The 19,902-nt window shown below is 32.5% G+C and overlaps 3 protein-coding genes across 3 annotated transcripts; 2 read left to right on the plus strand and 1 right to left on the minus strand.

The window, feature by feature from the left end:
- Positions 1 to 883: 883 nt before the first annotated feature.
- TRIADDRAFT_62063 (uncharacterized protein) lies at positions 884 to 6,108 on the plus strand (the record flags this gene model as incomplete). Its single annotated transcript, XM_002117978.1, has 11 exons — positions 884 to 890; positions 1,877 to 1,984; positions 2,158 to 2,346; positions 2,438 to 2,467; positions 3,639 to 3,868; positions 4,354 to 4,531; positions 4,721 to 4,855; positions 4,930 to 5,180; positions 5,268 to 5,325; positions 5,425 to 5,517; positions 5,963 to 6,108. The coding sequence occupies 11 exons, from the start codon at positions 884 to 886 to the stop codon at positions 6,106 to 6,108; spliced, it is 1,425 nt and encodes a 474-aa protein (XP_002118014.1).
- Positions 6,109 to 9,405: 3,297 nt separating this feature from the next.
- TRIADDRAFT_6832 (uncharacterized protein) lies at positions 9,406 to 12,866 on the plus strand (the record flags this gene model as incomplete). Its single annotated transcript, XM_002117979.1, has 5 exons — positions 9,406 to 9,491; positions 10,880 to 10,914; positions 11,087 to 11,157; positions 11,460 to 11,595; positions 12,808 to 12,866. Coding segments are annotated over 5 exons (387 nt in total), but the record flags the coding sequence as incomplete, so codon positions are not given.
- Positions 12,867 to 15,392: 2,526 nt separating this feature from the next.
- On the minus strand, positions 15,393 to 17,851 carry TRIADDRAFT_33396 (uncharacterized protein; the record flags this gene model as incomplete). The annotated part of the gene is made up of 8 exons (XM_002117995.1): positions 15,393 to 15,446; positions 15,550 to 15,630; positions 15,733 to 15,774; positions 16,183 to 16,244; positions 16,577 to 16,701; positions 16,839 to 16,922; positions 17,460 to 17,532; positions 17,785 to 17,851. The coding sequence occupies 8 exons, from the start codon at positions 17,849 to 17,851 to the stop codon at positions 15,393 to 15,395; spliced, it is 588 nt and encodes a 195-aa protein (XP_002118031.1).
- Between the last annotated feature and the right edge of the window lie 2,051 nt (positions 17,852 to 19,902).

The raw sequence follows: 19,902 nt of genomic DNA on the forward strand, positions 1-19,902 counted from the left end.
ATATAACTTTCATTTAAGTATAATAACACTGTAAATACATGTTAACGAAAAAAATCAATTTAATTATAGTCGAAATAATTGCAGTTTTATTTCTATGGTTGCGTATATCAATGTTAAATATTTGCTTGCCGATGTCGTAGTTTGAGATTAAACTATCAATTGTTCAATCGGCTCTACGGCATTTTAGTTAACTTACTAATCAAAATTCTGGCTATTAAATGTTGGAGAAATATAGTAGTTCTAGAGTGTTCTACTGAAATAGTTACTAAATGATTTGGTAGCTCCGTTTTATGCTGTAGCTGTACATATCTTGTCTTTTAGAAAGCAATTAGAAGAGTTAAGGCGTCTAAATCGCTTTGGATGAAAAGAAATGTTGATATAAGTACAGGTATTTAAAATATTTTATCGTATTTTTAGTTATCTCGATCGAAAAAAACGAAAATAGCTATATATAACTATCTACCGTTTTATTGAAAATACTGCACTTACTGTAAATTCGTTAATTTTAATTAATAATTATAATCATTTGATTAATATCAACATTCTGGCTGTATTATTTAAAATATTGGCGAATAAACAGCTGAGGAGTTGCTGCAGCAAAAGGCAGCAGGAGTAAGTTATTATGCATTACCTCGTACTGTTATGAATTAAATATCCGAATATTTAGTTTATGAGGACTTAGATATATGGTCTTCATCTATTTTACAAATCGACCTGATCTCAAAAGTTATTTACGCCAGCAATGTACTTTTTTGCGCTCATAATTCTAATATTTTGGTAGACATTTCTGGTGATAGCTACCGAAACTTCGCATGCATTTGTGCTGTTGGTAAAATTGAAAAATGACTGTTCTGTAGTGGCCAAATTTAGAATTTTATCACGAATGGGCGGTAAGCTTATACTTGATGATTTAAACAATTTTGGCAGTTGAAGAATTAACCGGTACAATACATGAAGAAAATTGTATGCATTATCAGTAACAAATCTCTGAGTATACAAGCTCGCTTGCTTCGTATTAAGACTTTCTCTATGTAGTCATCTGAGCAAACTGTAACGGTAATGTTTTTTGAAAGTGCAAAAGTGATATGAAGTAAGGCACTACTGTATACAACGTATAATAGTCGGTTATACTTACCATAATTATTATTGATGTCAGAAATGATGAACAAGTGTTTACTTGCCATAAGTACTACAGTAATTCAGCTCAGGGATGATACATATAGTCGTCTTCACTTAATTATAAATCTAGCTTGAGATTATAGCTGAATAATGTAAGCGTAAAAATTGCATTGTGTGGTACTTCGATGGACAGTGATCAACGAATAAATATATCTATTCGGAATATTAGATCGACTAGGATAAAATAGCTACCGGTAACAAATAGCCTCGTATTCTATGAGTTATAATTTAAAAGTAACAAAATATTGGATTTGATAAAACTAAACAATCATCAATCATCGAATCAACTATTTTAAATAAGCCTATTACGTAAATTTGAGTAAAGTACCTTATAAAGGCGGTAAATAAATGAATATGATAACTGCAAAAAATATTCCATCAGAACTTCAGTTAACTTCATAATCGTATTTATATTTGCATTGCACCTTGCAACACTTCGCGAAATGATATAATCTGAAGAATTCGCTGATTCTTATGCTTTGTGCATACTCGTGTAATTATTTATTCTTCAATCTTAGTAACCGCGAAGATAATAATATTTAAGCAGTGGATTAGATAATGAATTCTTTATTTGCAATAAATTTTTACGGAGATAAGTTTAGTTTGGTAACTATCCGCTATATAATTTTTTAATATCAATATTTAATTAAAATCGTATTGATTTGAAGGCATTCTTGGGTAATTAAAATTTTATTAGATGTTCGAATTGATGGCTTCAATCAAAGTTTTAACACAATTGATGACTTGATTGGGTGTTATGTTTGCTTTCGTGACAAAGAATTAAAACTCCAATTACAAGTAATTGGTAAGACAATATCAGATATATCATTATTTTATTTTTGCTACCATACAGGCACTTCATGCAGCAAATGATACCATATGAAATGAAAAATTTAATAGTTTTGCATAAGACTAAACATTGTCTCTAAAAGCCAATGTAATAGAATAAGTAACGTAAGTTCTATTCGCTACCCAAAGACGACGAACTCGACGACGTTATTAATGAAGACATTGGCCAGACTGATAACCTTCCCCAACTGCTACGTACAGAACCGGTAGCTCCAGATGGTCTCGATAGTGGTAGATTTTTAAGACACATTGGCCTGACTGATAATCTTCCCCAACGGCTACCTACAGAACCGGTAGTTCCAGATGATCTCGATAATGGTAGGTTTTCAAGTCTTATTACTTCTTATTTGCTTTCAAGCGCATAACTGGGAATGATGAATTACTTTCTTGTATTATCCATCTTTAATAGGACAAGAAAGACTCCAAACTGCCCAAGATGGTAGGTGTGCTTCCCTTATAAGGATTTTTTTTTTTTCAACCAATGCCATTCAAATTACTATATTTAATCGGGAAATTAAATATGAAAAATTCCGAAACTTTCATCATTGGCTTATAAAATTACGCTATCTCAACATCTAGTTTAAGTTCATTATATTTACCTGGTAAAAATTTACTATATTCATTTCGTTTATATAAGAGTACCTTAATTTTAATTTCCCCTATATATTGATAGAAATTTTCTTAGTATTCTTCCTTAGATAATAACAAATTTGATAGAGCTATTAACATTAAACATCATTTCCATAGTAGTCTCTATTTTACGGGCTTTATTCGTGGTACTATTTTAGTCGCATCGGTTTCTGAGTTTTTCATAGATTATGTACTATATAATATAGCAATTAGAGATCAAATTCTAGTTTTAAGAAATAATATTATATGGTAGTGTCACGGTAGTAACTACTGTAAATTAAATAGCTAAATTTACCGAATTTAGCATTTAAATATGGTGATTACAATTACCTTACAGCAGGTGCCTTTGAAGTTGTAATGTGCTAGAGTAAACTGTACGTCGAACTGTAACAGTATAGCCCATATAGTAATTGATTATAGTGCAAGCTCTTGATTGTAATACTAACAAATAGTAGTTCATAAGTGTACTGAAATGATTCTGTAAATGGATAGACTGTAGTTCGACTATATAAATCACTTAGTAGATGTCCATATCTTCAAATATTGTTGTAAGATGATTCCTCAATGTTAGCTGCTGTAAAAGGGTACATAAGTCCGGCAGATAGTTTAAAAAACCTAATTCTCCGATTATGCAGCGTAGAAGCAAAGGCGTTTAAGTTTTTATGAGTGGTCAAATGTTACTAAATCCTGGAGTCTTTCGAAATTTAGAGATTTGTTTTCACGTAAACCTTGTCACAAAGCTGCTTTATGACAAGTAGTAAAGAGTATTTAATGTAAGCAGATACTCTAGTTTTATAATGAATATTTACTAGTAAAATGAATTAAGAATTAGTTAAGAGCATTTACTGCAACCCTATTAAAATTCAAAGAACATGAAAGATCATACTATAGATTTCTATTAGATGTTTAAATATATTAAGCTAATATTGAATGTATGGCGCATTGAAGCTAAGTTACAATATATTCGTTACACGAAAAAGGGATTTTAGATTGGATTTATGATTTTCGTGGAATCAGCAATCATGAGATTCGTCAAAATGAATTTAAAAATCAGTCTCAGCGAAAAAAAAAAATTTCAGGTCTTTTGGGTAAACGTAACTCTACTTTTAGAAAAGATATTCAGGAACGAAATAAAGAAATGCTTAAAAAATTATTCAAAATTGAACTAAATAAATGCCTGTTAGGGCCATGGGATCTTTATCTACATGAGGTAAGTCTATGCAAGGCAGAAAGATAATTTTGAGTAGAGAATAGATTTCTATGATTTTAAAATATAGCAGAAAATAAGAAGGACGTTCGATATGGTCTTAAAAATAACATGAAGCTCATATATCATTAAAAACATAGCATTAAACTTGTACATTACAAATTAAGCTAATTATGTGTTTCACTTCTACATCTTGGAATAAAGTATATGGTTTAAAATAGAAATTGATTTTAATATAACGGATTTGGGGTACTATTCTCCTCTATTAGTTCAGCCACTTATCTGTGAGGCATAACTAAATTCAGTAATGCTATATATTCTATTGTCAGATTATACTTTAGACAATATTGAAAATATCATATCAATTGTACTTATCATAGTATTGCTCAAATTAGTTTAAAAAAGAGCACTGACTATACCGTTAAAGGTTACTGTTATAAATAAAGTTGATGAATTGGATGATGAGGAAATAATTAAATTTTAAACAGGTCTTTATTCGATTGAAAAAACTGATAAAAGAATCTTTGTCAGCGAAAGAGAATCAGCGTATACTTGCTATCAATAGTACAACTACTGATATGAGTGCTAGAGTGAAGAAATTTGAGCCAGTGTTGGTAAAAATTATTTTTTCTGCATCATATGGATTTATTTACAAGTATCTGAAAAGTAAACATAAGGGGTAGGGATATTATTATCAAAATTAATCATAGAACATCATGCTATTTAAATCAACTTTTAAATCAAATAAAATTAGAAAATAAACCTTGTTTTTGTAAAGCATGATGACTAGTGACTATTTCTCGCTATTTAAGTTTTGAAATATAGCATAATTATTGATAATTATCAATCTTCCAGTACCAGAGCAATCTAGCACCTTCGATGTGGCCAAAATAGGGCAAAATTTTGAGAGCATGATCAAAGCAAGTGTGCCTAAAAAGAAACTAGAGTACGTTACTAAAACATTCGAAATGCTACCAGAATCGTACCAGGGTAAACATGATCAATTTTTCTTAATTTGCTCTTAACAGAAAAAGCAAATATCTAAACATTTCATTTTTCTGCAGATTTAAAGACCATGGCATACAGCATTAGTAAAACCTCCTTATCTAAGCTAGTTTACGAAGCCGATTATATTGAAAATTTAATCGACCATGAAATTTTAAATGAAGAATCTAACAAAAAGGCCTTCGTGACATTTAGAAATGCTTTACTATTCTTACAAAAGCTAGATTTGTCAGGAAAGGAATACTTGTATAGAATAATTGAAAAAGATCAAGAAATTGTTAGAGTGATATTAATGCCAGATATATGTAATGTGAGTATAAGATATTTTGTGTTAGCTACAATCTACGGGCAGAAGCTATTTACGCTGTTATGCTAATTTTATTTCTATAACTTAAAGGGCTATCCATTTAGTCAAGTTGTTGCTTTAGATCTTCAGGAAACCATTAGTGATTTATGTAAGCTATAAGTTAAAAGTACAATTAATGTTTTTTGAACGGTAAAAAATATCCTATTAATTATTGTCACATTTATCACCAAAATTTCATCATCGACAGATAAAAAATGCAGATCATTTGCGACAAAATTATTAGGACCATCATTTAGTTGCAACTTCCACGTTTTGAGTTTGGTGGACGCTAATAATAAATGTATGTTGAAATTTAGTACGTACACGCGTACTTACTCATATCCTGATATTAACGGATTAGAAATAATTAACAAGATAGTATTAGTACAGTCATCGTTCATACTCTGTAATATTTAAAATTTAGTTTAAAGATGGCATTTTTAATCATAAATATATGTATAATTATCAATATTAGTTATGCTAACAGTCTGAATAGATCCTGGTGTTTTGGAAATAGATAATTTTCTCCTACAGTAACTCTAAGTATAGTATAAGCTCTAACTGCTTAAAAATGGATTCTAGATGTAGTGCATCCTATAATACAAGATACACTTGAATAAGTAATATTAATGTGATTTTCTTATGAGCTTCAGGATTATTGATATTACGCAAATACGTATGCTCTTTGATGGTGAAAAGAATTGAAATTGACAGAACTCTTTTTCCAATGATTATTTATTTTGTAGTGAAATTCATGAAAGAGGATGAAAGTAAAGTCCAGTTGGCTATATATGGGTTGAAACAAGACGATTACTATGAGGCAATACCATCCGAATTTACTACTTTCGTATTTCATCCGGATAAGACTGCTGACAGTCATATTTATGAATAGAAACCGGCGATGATATTGCAAATTCATGATTAGAAAATACACATGGTAAATATATGTCTTTCATTAATTCATAAAATTAAATAGGTGAAAAGACATTGCCATTTTTAAATGATAGAAAATTGGGATAAAATAATAATCATCGTAAAAATATATCTTTCATTAATTCATAAAATTAGATAGGTAAAAGGGTATTGCTATTTGTACGTGGTAGAAAATTGTGATAAAATTGATCGAAATTGCTAAACAAGCACGATGTACTATGATACGAATGTAGCTGCTAGTCCATGTCATGACTTGATATACGAGCCAAATTTTGTACGATTTCTGCGTTTATGCTTCTATGAAATAGAATACAGATCAAGTATTTCTCCTTAAGGCACATGATTTTATCAAATGCTGCATAGCAAACTTCTAATATCATATTTTAGTTTCTCTTCAGAAATTCGTATTTTATTATCCTATTGTAGCGAAATGTACAATGAAACTAGCCTAATTACAGTATGTATTTCATAGATGTGATCCGAATAAATTAAGCCATATTATTTTCATGGAATTGATCGATTTAATTTGCATTGCGTCTATTAAAGCAGCCTTAAGGCGTAAATTATAATAGGGTACAAAATGATACATGATTAGATCTATATAAAAGGTATTGAAATTACTACTCAGATGTCAAGTTGTTTGCAAGTAGTATTTAACTACAGTACTGACATAAGACTGAACGTGTATCAAGTAGAGTTGCCAGTTTCTATGTTGCACTCGTTATATAAGTTATTAAAAATCGTGATCAAATTATCTTATTAGCGATGTTATCTTATACTATCGACTATCAAGATTAGCAAATGATCGATTTGGTATTGATATTGTCGGAATTACTGAGGTGCCTTTAAGCAGATTGTTACGGCTAGGGAATATACGTATCGTCCTATTTAAATGTTAAGTTAACAAGTGTAAAGCTCATAGAATGGTGCAACAGCATTGCATCACTAACTCGTCAGTCTCGATTAGGAGTTTTACACTTGTTAACTTAACATTATAGCGACGAAAACTTTTTTAAAGTGTCCTAGCGCTGCGAACATACAGTACTCTTACTACTTTATTATTTTCAAAGCAATCACGACTTGTACTATATATTATGCAGTGGGCTGGCATATGGTCTAAATCAGGGGTCGGCCATGGATGAGTTTTTTTTTGGCGATCCGATATGCCTATCGTGATAAGATTGGCCAAACTATCATATTTATTACAAGCTTTCTGAAATTGAATCATTTCTACAGTTAATAAGTTCGTAATCGATATGCTCATCCGACTCTTATGTCAACGAAAATCGATTCATGGAATGTTCTCATAGAATATAAAATGTCCCCTAACCGACACCCACAAAACAAGCTTACAATCTGCTTGAAAATATTCATTAATGTTACGTGGAAAAAGTAAACTAAAACAAAATAGAAAAACTTCTATTATTATTATTTACTGCTATACTATTTCATTACAGAGTTAGGCTTGTATCGTGAAGTGCTGCATCCAGAAAATGGTAACGCCCCATAGAGATCAATAATTTTTTTCTTTCTGGGTAACGCCTCGTTTTAAAATCATAACTCGGCTGAGATTCTGCGTATCGTTTTCTTAATTGTCTATGAAGTTATTTGAACGCTTTATTTTGCTACACCTAATTAATTGCAAGGTAATAACGAAGTCATGATAAGTAATATAACCCATCATTGCCTTTGAAATTAGATCAATGTATAATTATTATAATAGTGGTAAGCAAAACGGTCTTTTGACAGCATTTAATTGATTTTACTCGCAACATAAAAAAATAGGTTTCAACATTTTTTTCTCTTCCATTTCAGAGATGCAGTATTATTCTCGTAATATTATTTCTCTTGTAAGAGTTTTAGAATACTTAAAACCATTTTTTTGCTATGGTTCATACAATCAATTGACTAGAGTACATAAAATTTTTCCTATTATTATTATTTATGATTTGTTCACTTTCTTCTGGTTCACGTTTGCTATGATAAACTCCAATTGGAGTGTTAACTTGAATTTTAAAGAAGTACAAGGAAATTAAGTTGACATAATAAGAAGATAAAGAAAAGGCAAACATTTTAGCACAGCAATAAGATAAAATTTACTAACTAGTATTGATTATTAATCAGAATGATAAGGCAAGATTATGCACGCATTAATTTGGTAAACTTGAGCAAGTTTCGCCTATCTTTAATCTCGATTGTAACTGATTATGGCTGCCTTTGATATTTTATGAAGACAACATATAAAACCATTGCTAATTAACCCTTGAAATTATTCATTTTTTTAACCATTCTATGTAATGTATATATACACAATCTACATACATATCATTATATACTAGGGTTCGGTAATTTTGTATTTTCGTTGCAAAAAAATCTCAGTCTGCCTACCCGTACGTGAATGACTGTACACTAAGGTCCAGTAGTTTTGTAATTTGTTGCTAAGAAATCGCTATCTGCATACATATGAGTGGACACTAGGGTTCAGTAATTTAGTATTTAAGTTGCAAGAGAAATCACTGAAACGTTTAATTTGGATATTTATCTTTATCCACCCTTTAATTCAAAAGATGAAGGCAATAAAATGATTTTCACTGGTGTACCAATAGGATTTATTTTGCTATAGCAATGCCTGTTTATAATATGGTTTACGCTTGTTGCTATACTAGTGGTACTGTAATGTTAAATAGAAATTCTGTAGCTTCACAGTAGTCTTTAGTCAGCCTAGTGCAAGGCTTTTAAGTTTACATTTATTTGATTTGATTGTAGACGAATCTATTAGTAATTAAATGAACTGTTTTAGCGACAATTGTGTAATAAGTGTTCACATTTGATGGACCCTAAACTACACCGTGTACACGCACGCATAAACCTGAATTCTTCAGTTTAATTTTTTAAAAGATTACTGACTACTTAAACTGTTCCATTAAATGTTGTATGATTTTTAAATTAAAAGTCCTTTCCTCACTGATATCACTGTATACGAACGTCTTCATAGTCGTAATTTTTAGATCATTTCCATTTTGGCTGCTAATTGATTTCCTACGTCTTCTATAACTAACGCGTATCATCAGAATTTCTAATTGCGATCAACGACTAGCTTATTAATCAGAACCTACTATCATCCTCGTTCTTGCTATTTAGTGAAAAAAGAAAAGTTTCGATTCAAGGTTTGAATTAAAACATCATGTCGAACAATTGTGCGGTCTGTACCTCATCAACTAACAACCATTCCGGGACACGCCTAGGCAAGCCCAAAAGGATTCACGAGATATCTGGCCATCAATTTGTGGCGACCTTTTTTCGTCAGCCTACCTTCTGCGCTCATTGTGATGGATTTATCTGGTTAGTGAATTCTCCCATTAAGTCGTTAAAGTAGTCTTATAGCTGTAGTATAGAAAAGTAAGTGATGTCGAGAGCAGTTCATTTAGTAAATTGATAGTCTTTTAATTTCAACGTTCATCATCTTTATTTATAGAGTTAGCCGTCAATTAAACCATTTATTTGTCGTCTCAGTTTCCCATACTAGTAACTTACTATTTGCCAATCTTTATTTTGGAGAGTTTGGTTAATAACTTTAGCTCCATACTTTAGTCCTTGCAATATTATCTGTGACAAATAATTTGAATGAATATCCTAAGACTATCGTTAGCCAAATCAGAACTGAAGGCACCATCAAGGCTGAATGTTTGCCTATTTCATTGGCATCTTTACTGATTACTTAATTCGTTTGGCAAGAAATTTTATCATTTGGAGAGATAGAATATGCACGTCAAACATTATTACTGAGTAAATTATTCATTCTAGGGCATAATACCCGCACTCTTGAAGCCAATACTTGAAAAGTAGTATAATAATATCGATTAGTATAATCATTTCGATAATTTCGTCCCTACCTGTTGACATGCTGTGCACAGAAAAATCGAATCAGGTTATTCGATTCAAATGATAGGAAATTTACATAATAAGAGAAGAAAATAACCTATAACTAAATAAATAGGGTATAATTTGAAACTCAAACTAAATATAATAATTACAAATATTTCAAAGCAGTGCAGAAAATGTACCGTATCTTGACATTTTAAAAACAAGCAGTAATCTTGGCATAGGCAATCATGTGAATTATTCCGACTGTTAGTTATATAGTCATCACCATAATGAAAGACTAAATAATACATTAATTTCAATCGTAAATAGAATTCCGTTTGGGCAAAAATCAATTATTGACACTACGAGCTACAGTACTGTACTATTTTCACTCGCCTAGATATAACTAAAATTTTTATGAAAAATAATGAACAGCACGAAAGATACAGTTATTTGATCAAGTATGATTAATAAAAAAATATACAGGCCCCTAGATGCTTATTTTAAACTATAGTGATGTTTTCTTAAAGTCAAGTTATTATTTTGTAGAAATTAATACGTCAAGGCTAGTGGTATTAAATGAAATCATCTTCACATTGCGAGATGATATTTAAATACTTAGTGATCATATCTAGTGGTCACAATAACAGTCTCTATCCTATATCGTTTACAGTAATTTCTTTTAGCTTTAACGCAACATCTATTAAAGTGAGGAAATAGTTATTCATTTTTCATGACAGATAGGGAAGGAATGATTAAGGAATATTTATAAGTGCTTTTCATGTTAAATGGCATCTTGCTAATTATTTCAAAAATTGACTATTAGCGTTTTATAATTTTTACATAATATTTCTACAATATCATAGGGGAGCCATAAAAAGACAAGGATACCAATGTCAATGTAAGGCAAAATTTTCGAAATAGATACCGTATGATGAGGTGTGCTTTAGATAGGCAAAGAGCTTTGATAAATTTGAAATACGATGGTTGATTTGATAGTATAGAACTTCACGCGTAGGAGTTTAGTTTAAGTATGTATATAATCTATAAATGCTTTTTCTATCTTCTTGTAGCTTGTCGGATTGTCGTCCATAAACGATGTCATCAGCAAACAGTTACCAAGTGCGCTTCGAATTCGGCTGAAGTAAATACTACCATAAAAACATAGGTTTACAACAAGTATAGCACAGCAAGCATGTAGTAGCGGAATTTTAAGGAATGCCAATGCGTTATGACATAATTTTAGTCGTTAGAGTCATTTTTGATTAAAAACTATCTCATTATAATCTCAAAAATTGTCATATTGAACTAGATCGAGTATTACTTAAATATTAACTTTACTTGTAATAAATAAATATAGCCTAGGTATCATCTAAGATATCCGTATAGAATCAAATTTTCCTTTTAAACTATATTTTTTATTATCGCTTCTTACTTCCTAAATAGGCTGAAGATTCTACAGCAGTTGTTGATATCGACATCTCGCACAACTTTACAACGCATAATTATAAGTCACCGGCATTTTGTACACATTGTGGCTCATTACTGTACGGATTGTATCATCAAGGAAAGAAATGCAAAGGTAAATGATTTCATGTTTGACGAATAGTATTTTGATACTGAGTGGAAGCTTTTCTAGATTCTAGTCTGATAGTAATGATCTGTATGTCCTATAGGATGAAAGCAGTATACAGTACGTAATATATTCTTGAGATGGTTACCGCAGAACCCTAATATTATGTACTTCTCACTTAATAGTATTTAAACTGATATCCAACACTATCTGACCAAATTAAAGAAATATTATACCTTGTAGTCAACTTGATTCGATAGAAGCTGATATCAAAAGCTTTGTGCTAACATTATCTTTCCATTAAGCTAAGGTTAAATAAATATGCATGATTCATATTTTCTACGAATTGTAAGTTTATACCAACCAAAAGCTGTTAGCGTTATATTTCCAATCATATTGAATACATAACGGCACTCTATAATATCAAAAATCGGTTTTCTGGGTTTTAACTTATTCAACTAGTCATGCAGTAAATATCCGCATGATTTTAATAATTGTATCATGCTTCTAAAATATCTCAATCAACTTTCATCAGAAGCTTTTATACAACTATTGTGAATACTTCTGTTAAGGCAGCAATTTATGTTCCAAAGATTCGATATTGAATTAATCTATACTTTTAAAAGCATCGTACTATCGATCTACAGTGCGTATTAATTTTCATATAATAAGCTCTAAAACTAAACTTATACTACCTGCGTTTAAAGGTGAGTTAGTAAAATTACAACTATTTATTATAAAATCGATTTTTGGACCGATGAAAAAAATTAAAATTGCTCTCAGAAAATTAATATTATTATTGGCCTATTGGCAAGTTTGTCTGTCCTCCCCGACATCTACCTTCAGCACGATTCTAAATATGGATGATCTCCTTATCGTTAGGAGATTACAGTTAATCACTAGTCTCTCTTAGACAAAAACTAAATCCAAACTTTATTAGGCAACTAGTCATTATCAAAAAATGCTAGAATATCTTGTTTATGGAAAATAAGAGAAGTATTTATTCACAAAAGTTATTTTGTGACACTATATCATAATGGTCTATGATTATATTTTTATTCCTAACCATAAACTCTATACACCTATAACATAAAACGAATTTTCTAGCCTCGCATCAGATTTTTTACTGTCCTATATTTAATAATGAAGATGTGATAGTAGTACAGATAATTCGCAATCCACTATTACTGAACGTCGAAAGTATTATTGATAATTTTATAGAATGCAAAAGAAATGTTCACACTCGTTGTGCCCGATATGCTCCAAAGGACTGTGGCATTAACAAAGCACAAGTGACCGGCAGTGGCCGTTCTAGAGATGCTTAACGCAAACATTCACTGTCCTCAGGTGATGAAAAATAGGTATAATCAATATACGATTTAATTATACTGTAGTTCCATTAAATTTGGAAAACTACATCAAGATTGACACTTTAATTACTTTATTAATCAAAATTGAAATAGGATTTGACCTGTCAAAAAGAAAAGTTCAAGTGAAGTTGACATGGTATTGCTTCTATAAAGGAAGATTGGGCAGCACGTTATATAACCTAAAAACCATTAAAAATGTTTTTCAGCCTGAATTTTAATGCATTACTTCAAGAATTTTGCTTTCAAATATTTTACTGCACTGTAGGCGATAATGTGCTTTTTGGTATGCTGTTATAGGGCTAAGATATTGCTCACTATGGCTGTGATATACTGTTAAATTACAGGATATTACTGTAATAGTATTTGCTAAATTACCAATTACTATAATGGTAGTATTTTACAATGCATGCATAATATTATAATATAAAACTGGTGATATTTTTTGCTTATTTTGGCTTTATACGTAGATGATCTATTTAAGTCATGCTGCTCAATGATAATTTTGCCTTTTTCTTTTAGTTGTGCAACGTAATACAAAAATAAACTGCTTAATTTTTGCTTGACCCTGTTGCTTTATTTTCTACATAAATTGCACTAAACAAATGAAATGGAATAAACTGTCGAAATGATATACAAATATAAATGCTACATCTTTGATGTGGATACTAAAGATTAATTGACTAGCTTCTAACTCCAGTTGGAAATTCGAACAGAGTCTACTTCGCGATAGTCACTACTTCACTTATAAATATTGTAACATACTTTATGTAGATAAAACTGTTAAACTCGTTCTCCAATGTACGAACATAGGATCATAGTAACTACTTTTAATTATATTTACAGTTTACAGCTTCAAATTATTCGTTTTATTCTCTAAAAGTCCACAAAATAGTAACAACTTAGTCGCAAGGGTAAAATGCAAATTTAAATTATTATTAATTGTGGGTGTAGCTAGAATTAAATGTAATCAACTTGTTTTGTAACTGTGAATAATTTCGGTTAAAATTAGCGATGTTGATAATTTTAATACTACACGAATTGTATAGCCTCACATTTGATTACCTAGCGTTGATGATAATTTTGATTTAGGCATCCGAATACCCGTATCATAGGTAAAATTCTTTAATTTATATTTTCATCTTCGCAATTCTATATCTTTTATAGTTAATATCAATACTTTTAGCAGACGGTAGTAACGGTTTCAATTTGATCACCCGTTGGCATCTGGATCGCTGTTGGATCATCAAATTGAATTTGCAATTAACTATATAGCATCAAATGATATACTAACATTTTTATAAAGTAACATGACTTTTATCCCCAAAGGATAAAAGATTTGGCATTAGAATAGTTTAAGTCAGAGCTTATGGGAAAGGTTACGGAGCGAAATAGCGCTGTCGCGAGATTGCAACATTTCCATTTATTTTTTAAATTTTTTATTAATGAATTCTCATCTATGCAGTCAATCAGTTTATTAAATATTTTATATGATGTTGTTATCTTGCTAAAAGTTATCAATATATTCCTATATTAAAGTATACAACACTTCAGTAACGTCCAAAATGCATTTCATACGTTAACAATTATCAAAATCTCGTTCGCAAAATCTTATAAAACGCATTTAAATCCCATTTTTTTAAATACTCCTGCATCCAATGTCATCGAAGTACGCTACGAAACTACGCTAACTTCCTGTAGGTATCTCATACTAGTTCATAACATAGTTGTTTCAGTACGACGTATTCGTTATCCGTAAGTCAAACTACTGTCGTCATGGGAATACAGAGAAATTACATCAATAGGTATTACAGAGTCAATCCAACGATAGTTTAGCGCTTAAATGGATATCTTATCATCATAGTTACACAAACAGTAACGGTTACATTATTGCTGCTCATAAATGGTTAGAACAGAGAGCATAAACTTTCCAAGTAAGATTAATAACTTAATCATTAAGACATAATCGATCAATTCGAAAATATCTTTTTGAAAGAAAAAAGCACATTCCTAGATCAGATCTATGGATTTCATTCCGCTTTATCATGCAAAACCACACAGCTTTTATCATACGCGTACAAATTATCAATACAGAAATTACTTTGAACAAAGTGTTGAAGAAGAATACTTTAAATGTAAGTAATATCGCAGCGTACATTGGTGAGAAGGTTATAGTCAAATTGACAAGTAGTTTAAATAGTAACGATTATGATACGCTTAGTAATATACTTGATCTGCCAACATCGAACATCGAATAATTTTACTGTCATAATCCTGCAACCTTTATAAATTAAGCGATACTGAAATAGTATTTTCACAATTTCAAATATTAAACAAAAAACGATAATTCTACTTCGAATACAGCTATTCTTATTTTATGAAGGTGTTGTTCGTGCAGGTATTTTGGCCTTAAACACTGTAAATAACAACTACTGATAACTAATGTAGGAATCGGATGCTCATTTTCTGTTCGACGTCAACTTTTTCTAATGCCTAGTAAATGGGCACAGTGAAGTTTAGCAATAGCAGGATTCTCGATTTCTAGACCTATTTATTGTAGTATTTATTACGCCTACAGTAAAACATATCATTTTACCTTTTTGAATTCATCAAACGATATACAACCATCTTCATCGGTGTCAGCTTCAACGATTGCACGATCAGCGATGCAACCCAACTATATAAGAAAATACATTACATTTAAATCAATGGTAAATACAATGAGTGTAATCGTGCTGTACTTCCTCCGCAATACACGACTGTCATTTATAGCAATTACCTGCTCATCAGATATGTTCGTACCGACCATCATATGGAGAATCTGTCAATGAAATTATCCATATTAGCATGTAATAAAGCTGAAGGCTATATCAGTCACTTAAAGCAAGTCTAGTATGTGTGAAAATAGTCGGTATATGTATGCTACTACTTGTAAAATAAAATATTATACACTAATACAATATACGCAACTGGTAACAGTCATATTTCAATATTTTTAACTGAACATTGGTAATAAACTTTGGTAGGGTACAACAATAATACTGTATTGATGAATAAAGTTATCTTAGTAAGAGCGCCAAAATGGATGGTTAATATCATAAAATGAAGTTGAAGTTGCGCAATTCTATCAATAAATATGTTTGATTATCGAAACACCCTTATATACAGGGTTCAAAATAGTAGATTGAATGATTGTAAGCACCCTAAATTGCATCACAGCTTAACTCACGTCGAGTAATTCATGTCTGGATATTTTGCCATCGTGATCGAGATCATACATCTTGAATGCATCTGGCATAGAAAAAGAGCCGGTAAATACTACTATTAGAATAATCGATTGGAAGAAAACATTGTAAGTTGAAGTAATGCAATCATGTCCATCAGGTGTAAAAACAGTGTTCAAGGGAAATTTGGTAATGTAAACAATATTGCGAAAGGTAATCCAATTCAACGATGGCACATCATTGAGTTATGTTATATACCAGGGACTACACAAGGTTATAAATGGCCGATTTACCTCCCTTTCGTTTTTTGAGCAGTCTCTGGCTATATGCACATCGAACATTAGCCAAAGACGAGTTAAGACGAGAAAATGGGCGATTTTAGCTTGCATCATCACTTACATTTTAATTTTTGTTCTCGAATTTCCTCTATTGCTTGCGGTTTTTCATTTGGTTTACAAGGTCTAAATAAAGCCAACGTTCTCATAAATTGCCTAAAGTTAATACTTGGTTCTGCACCATTATTTCTGGAATGACAAGCAGAAAGAATGCTGTTAATATAACTCTATATTTTATCCATGATGAATATGATCGAGAAGCCGATGTTAAGTGGACAAACATGATCGTCTATAATAAGTATACAAGCTAGAAGGATAAAACTTACGTCGAATCCCAGAAGAAAGACTCAATAATGCGGTCACCGAGCGGATTGATAGCAAGTTCAGGAATTCGCATAAACTCTTCACGCCTAAGTTAGAAACGTTGGATGATCTTGATTAGTATTTTGTAACGTCCAGCAATAAGGTCAATATCGACGATATATTTCATTCTTCCGCATTGACAATTGTTATCCTACTATTCTACCAGTATTATTATATATTTATAATCGTCAGTAATTTCAAATAGTTCCATGACTGCGATTGAAGGTCACTGAAAAGAGAAATTGGAATACGCTATAATAACCTCTGAGTATCAGAATACTATCTGTATCATAAGTCAAAGGATAATATGATTACTACTCTACGTCTGTTCGGAGCAATCATGAATGAATTTGTGAAGGTATTTCTAAGTGATTGCACAGTCCATCTCTACGAATAGAAATTGAAGAGTACTGCCAACATGGGCATGAATTGGCACTGTAGAATATGACACAGCCGTGGCTATCCTCCAGTACTACCGTCAATCCTATTGCAACTTATCAGGCATTTTACTCTCCATATTCAAGTGTACGAGAAAAGATTGCGCTAGGCATTAAATCGTATCAAAACAGCATCTGTGTACTCACGTTAAACTGCCAGTATTGCGCTTATCCAAAGTCGAAAATCTGCTGTGCAACCGCTGGATTTGACTGGGAGAAACTAGAATAAATCCATAAGATCCATTTGAAGGTTAAACAACAAGTTGAATGCATCAGTTACTAGTACAGTAGCCCTAACTAAGATAATTTAACACCAAGTTGAATCAATCAAACATTGGAGATGATCATTATTCAATCCAGCCATCCATCATTGCAACACTGATTTATGCAAAGCCACTGAAAAAATGACATGACTAACCCTTCATTTATATTGATACTACGGACAATAATTGCCCCATCCACTTGTACTTACAATGAGTTTCTTTTTGGATAGCAGCAATTTCTTCCGGTCGTAATATTAATGAAGAATTAGAACCCATTTCTCATCCTTGACACTGGAGCTAAAATGGATAAAAAAAAAAATGGCTTCTCCTTGCTGTTGCTGGCTATGGAGGTGGTGCCAATCCTGACTGTATAGTCCTGTATGCGTACCGGGCCTGAATCATTTGCCCTAGGCCTTGTAAAGTACACACTGCAATACGGCACGATCCGGTAGGATAGTGTTCAATCAACCAGTGGAGCGATAGTTCATTTCTATGGATGGAAAGGGTTGCTTGGCGTTTCATATGCGGTGCGGAGGAGGTCATCGTACCGATGGCAAATGTCAACGCCATCCAAAAACAAGCCAAGATTGACAGAAGTCAGTGACGGACGGATGCAAGCTGATGACTGTACAGTGTATCATGGACGACCCACACACAGTACGTACTGTAGGGTACAGTGGAGTACAGTGCAATACAAGACTCACCATGGCTGAATATCTTCAGCACCTTCTTCATTACTGTTTACCTTGAAGTGAACGAGATTGACAGAAGTCAGTGACGGACGGATGCGAAATGATGACTGTACAGTGTACACCTTGAAATGAACGAGATTGACAGAAGTCAGTGACGGACGGATGCGAAATGATGACTGTACAGTGTACACCTTGAAATGAACGAGATTGACAGAAGTCAGTGACGGACGGATGCGAAATGATGACTGTACAGTGTACAGTGTACACCTTGAAGTGAACGAGATTGACAGAAGTCAGTGACGGACGGATGCGAGATGATGACTGTACAGTGTATCATGGACGACCCACGCACAGTACATACTGTATGGTTCAGTGCAGTACAGTGCAATACAAGACTCACCATGACTGAATATCTATCTTCATTACTGTACTGTACAGTACAGTGTACACCTTGAAGTGAACGAGATTGACAGAAGTCAGTGACGGACGGATACGAGATGATGACTGTACAGTGTATCATGGATGATCCACACACTGTACGTACTGTATGGTACAGTGCAGTACAGTGCAATACAAGACTCACCACGGCTGAATATCTTCAGTACCCTCTTCATTACTGTACACCTTTGAAGTGAAGGAGATTGACAGAAGTCAACGACGGACGGACGCGAAAGGATGACTGTACAGTGTATCATGGATGACCCACACACAGTACACACTGTATGGTACGGTGCAGTACAGTGCAATACAAGACTCACCATGGCTAAATATCTTCAGCACCCTCTTCATTAGTGTACAGTGTTTACCTTGAAGTGAACGAGATTGACAGAAGTCAATGACGGACGGATGCGAGAGGATAATTGTACAGTGTATCATGGATGACCTACGCACAGTACATACTGTATGGTACAGTGCAATATAATGCAATACAATACTCACCAAGGCTGAATATCTTCAGTACCCTCTTCATTACTGTACAGTGTACACTGTACACCTTGAAGTGAAGGAGATTGACAGATGTCAGCGACGGACGGATGCAACATGATGACTGTACAGTGTATCATGGACGACCCACACACAGTACATACTGTATGGTACAGTGCAGTACAAGCCTCTCCATGACTGAATATCTTCAGCATCCTCTTCATGTTCACCTTGAAGTGAACGAGATTTACTTTTAATACTTTAAATTTAGCCAAAATTTCACGTCAGCACATTCTGAAACCCTTCAACAATTTACAATCGATGATTTTGCTAAATTAGATTGTAGTATTAACAAATTGGATCACCTTTGAAAATTTGTCAATACCAACCATCAGTCAGTGCTTCATTTACTGTATGGTCGGTTCAAATAGCTTACGGTGTCTGCTTACAAATCATGCAGTCATCGAGATCATCTCCATGGTTTCTACTACACACTAGGTAAAATATCGTATCTACGTATTAATTCCGTTAACACTAAATGCATGCATGGAAAATATCAATATTAAATCACGTATTCACTCGTTCAATACGCCTACAAGATGCTTCCTCTCCACCATTTCTACTCTGGTATATCGTCGACCTCTCGATACTAGGTAAAATATCCAATCGACGCATAGTATTACGGTAACTCCGTGAACAAACAAATGCATG

This window comes from Trichoplax adhaerens, genomic scaffold (genome assembly GCF_000150275.1).
Source record: "Trichoplax adhaerens TRIADscaffold_34 genomic scaffold, whole genome shotgun sequence".
NCBI lineage: Eukaryota > Metazoa > Placozoa > Uniplacotomia > Trichoplacea > Trichoplacidae > Trichoplax > Trichoplax adhaerens.